Source organism: Branchiostoma floridae, chromosome 15, assembly GCF_000003815.2.
Source record: "Branchiostoma floridae strain S238N-H82 chromosome 15, Bfl_VNyyK, whole genome shotgun sequence".
Lineage (NCBI taxonomy): Eukaryota > Metazoa > Chordata > Leptocardii > Amphioxiformes > Branchiostomatidae > Branchiostoma > Branchiostoma floridae.
In genome coordinates, this window is record NC_049993.1 from 19,464,836 (window position 1) to 19,466,189 (window position 1,354).

The following is a 1,354-nucleotide window of genomic DNA, read 5'->3' on the forward strand; positions in this document are numbered from 1 at the left end:
TGGTACAGATATGACATGTGATGTTTGTTTGTTTGTTTGTTTGTTTGCAGGCAGGGTTTGTGCTAGGGTTGGTGATCATGGTAGTGATGGCAGGACTGACTATAGTGCTACATGTACAGGGTTATACTGGTACAGATATGACATGTGATGTTTGTTTGTTTGTTTGTTTACAGGCAGGGTTTGTGCTGGGGTTGGTGATCATGGTAGTGATGGCAGGACTGACTCTCTACACCTGCTACCGAGTCATCAAGTCTGTCGAGGGTGTCGGTAAGGAACATGAATTTGTGACTTCTCAATTGCATTAAGTAAGCTGCAACAGAAACTTTTGCTGTCTGTGCTTTAATATAACTGTACTTATATACCGGACTCTGGTGGCTGTGAGCAGAGTTGGTGTTAGAAAAGGCATTCAACCGTAAAAACCCCTGCTTCAAATCCTTGCCAAGTCGTGTTGTGTGTTTGATTTGCTGCTCCAGGCGAAGATGATGGATGGAGAGCAGCATTTCAACCAAAACGTCTTGGCGACACGTCCAACCCCTGCTACAGGGAAGAACGGACGCTAAACCGGTCAGAGAGAGAGAGAGAGATGTGTAAACATTGCAGGGAGTTACATGTAGTGAACACAATCTTTGTTTCCAGCTTAGGGAATTGCAATTAAAAAAATGTTCCATGGGTTGAACTATTGAATTTCAGAAGTGCATTGTTCTCATCCGTAACCCCTGTTCTCATCCGTAACCCCTGACCTGTAACCTATGACCTTTGTTACCTCAGACCAGGAAGGTGAAGTTTTAAAGTTCTTGGACGTGTGCAGACATTACCTGGGTCGGTGGGGGGAGGGGTGCAGCGGTTTCTTCTCATCTCTGACCTCTAACCTCTAACCTGTGACCTTTGCCTCCCCAGACCAGGAGGGTGAAGTGTTAGAGTTCTCGGACGTGTGCAGACACTACCTCGGCAGATGGGGGGAGGGGTGTAGTGTGTTCTTCTCATCCCTGACCTCTAACCTATAACCTGTAACCTGTGACCTTTACCTCCCCAGACCAGGAAGGTGAAGTGTTAGAGTTCTCGGATGTGTTCAGACATTACCTGGGTCGGTGGGGGGAGGGGTGCAGCGGTTTCTTCTCATCTCTGACCTCTAACCTGTGACCTTTGCCTCCCCAGACCAGGAGGGTGAAGTGTTAGAGTTCTCGGACGTTTGCAGACACTACCTCGGCAGGTGGGGGGAGGGGTGTAGTGTGTTCTTCTCGCTCTCTGCTCTCATGGGGGCCATGATCGTCTACTGGGTCCTCATGACCAACTTCCTCTACAACGTCGTCAGTTTCGCTTACGGTGAGCCGCGATGCTTCTCTCTTCATGAAGA

At 48.5% G+C, this 1,354-nt stretch overlaps 1 protein-coding gene across 1 annotated transcript in view; it reads left to right on the top strand.

Moving 5' to 3' along the window:
- The window catches only part of LOC118431634 (sodium-coupled neutral amino acid transporter 9-like), a 25,786-nt gene that overhangs the window by 16,011 nt on the left and 8,421 nt on the right, over positions 1-1,354 (top strand). Inside the window, exons 6-7 of the mRNA XM_035842875.1 lie at positions 174-267; positions 1,156-1,323. Of these exons, the coding sequence (XP_035698768.1) occupies positions 174-267; positions 1,156-1,323 (262 nt within the window). The remainder of the gene's footprint in view (positions 1-173; positions 268-1,155; positions 1,324-1,354) is intronic.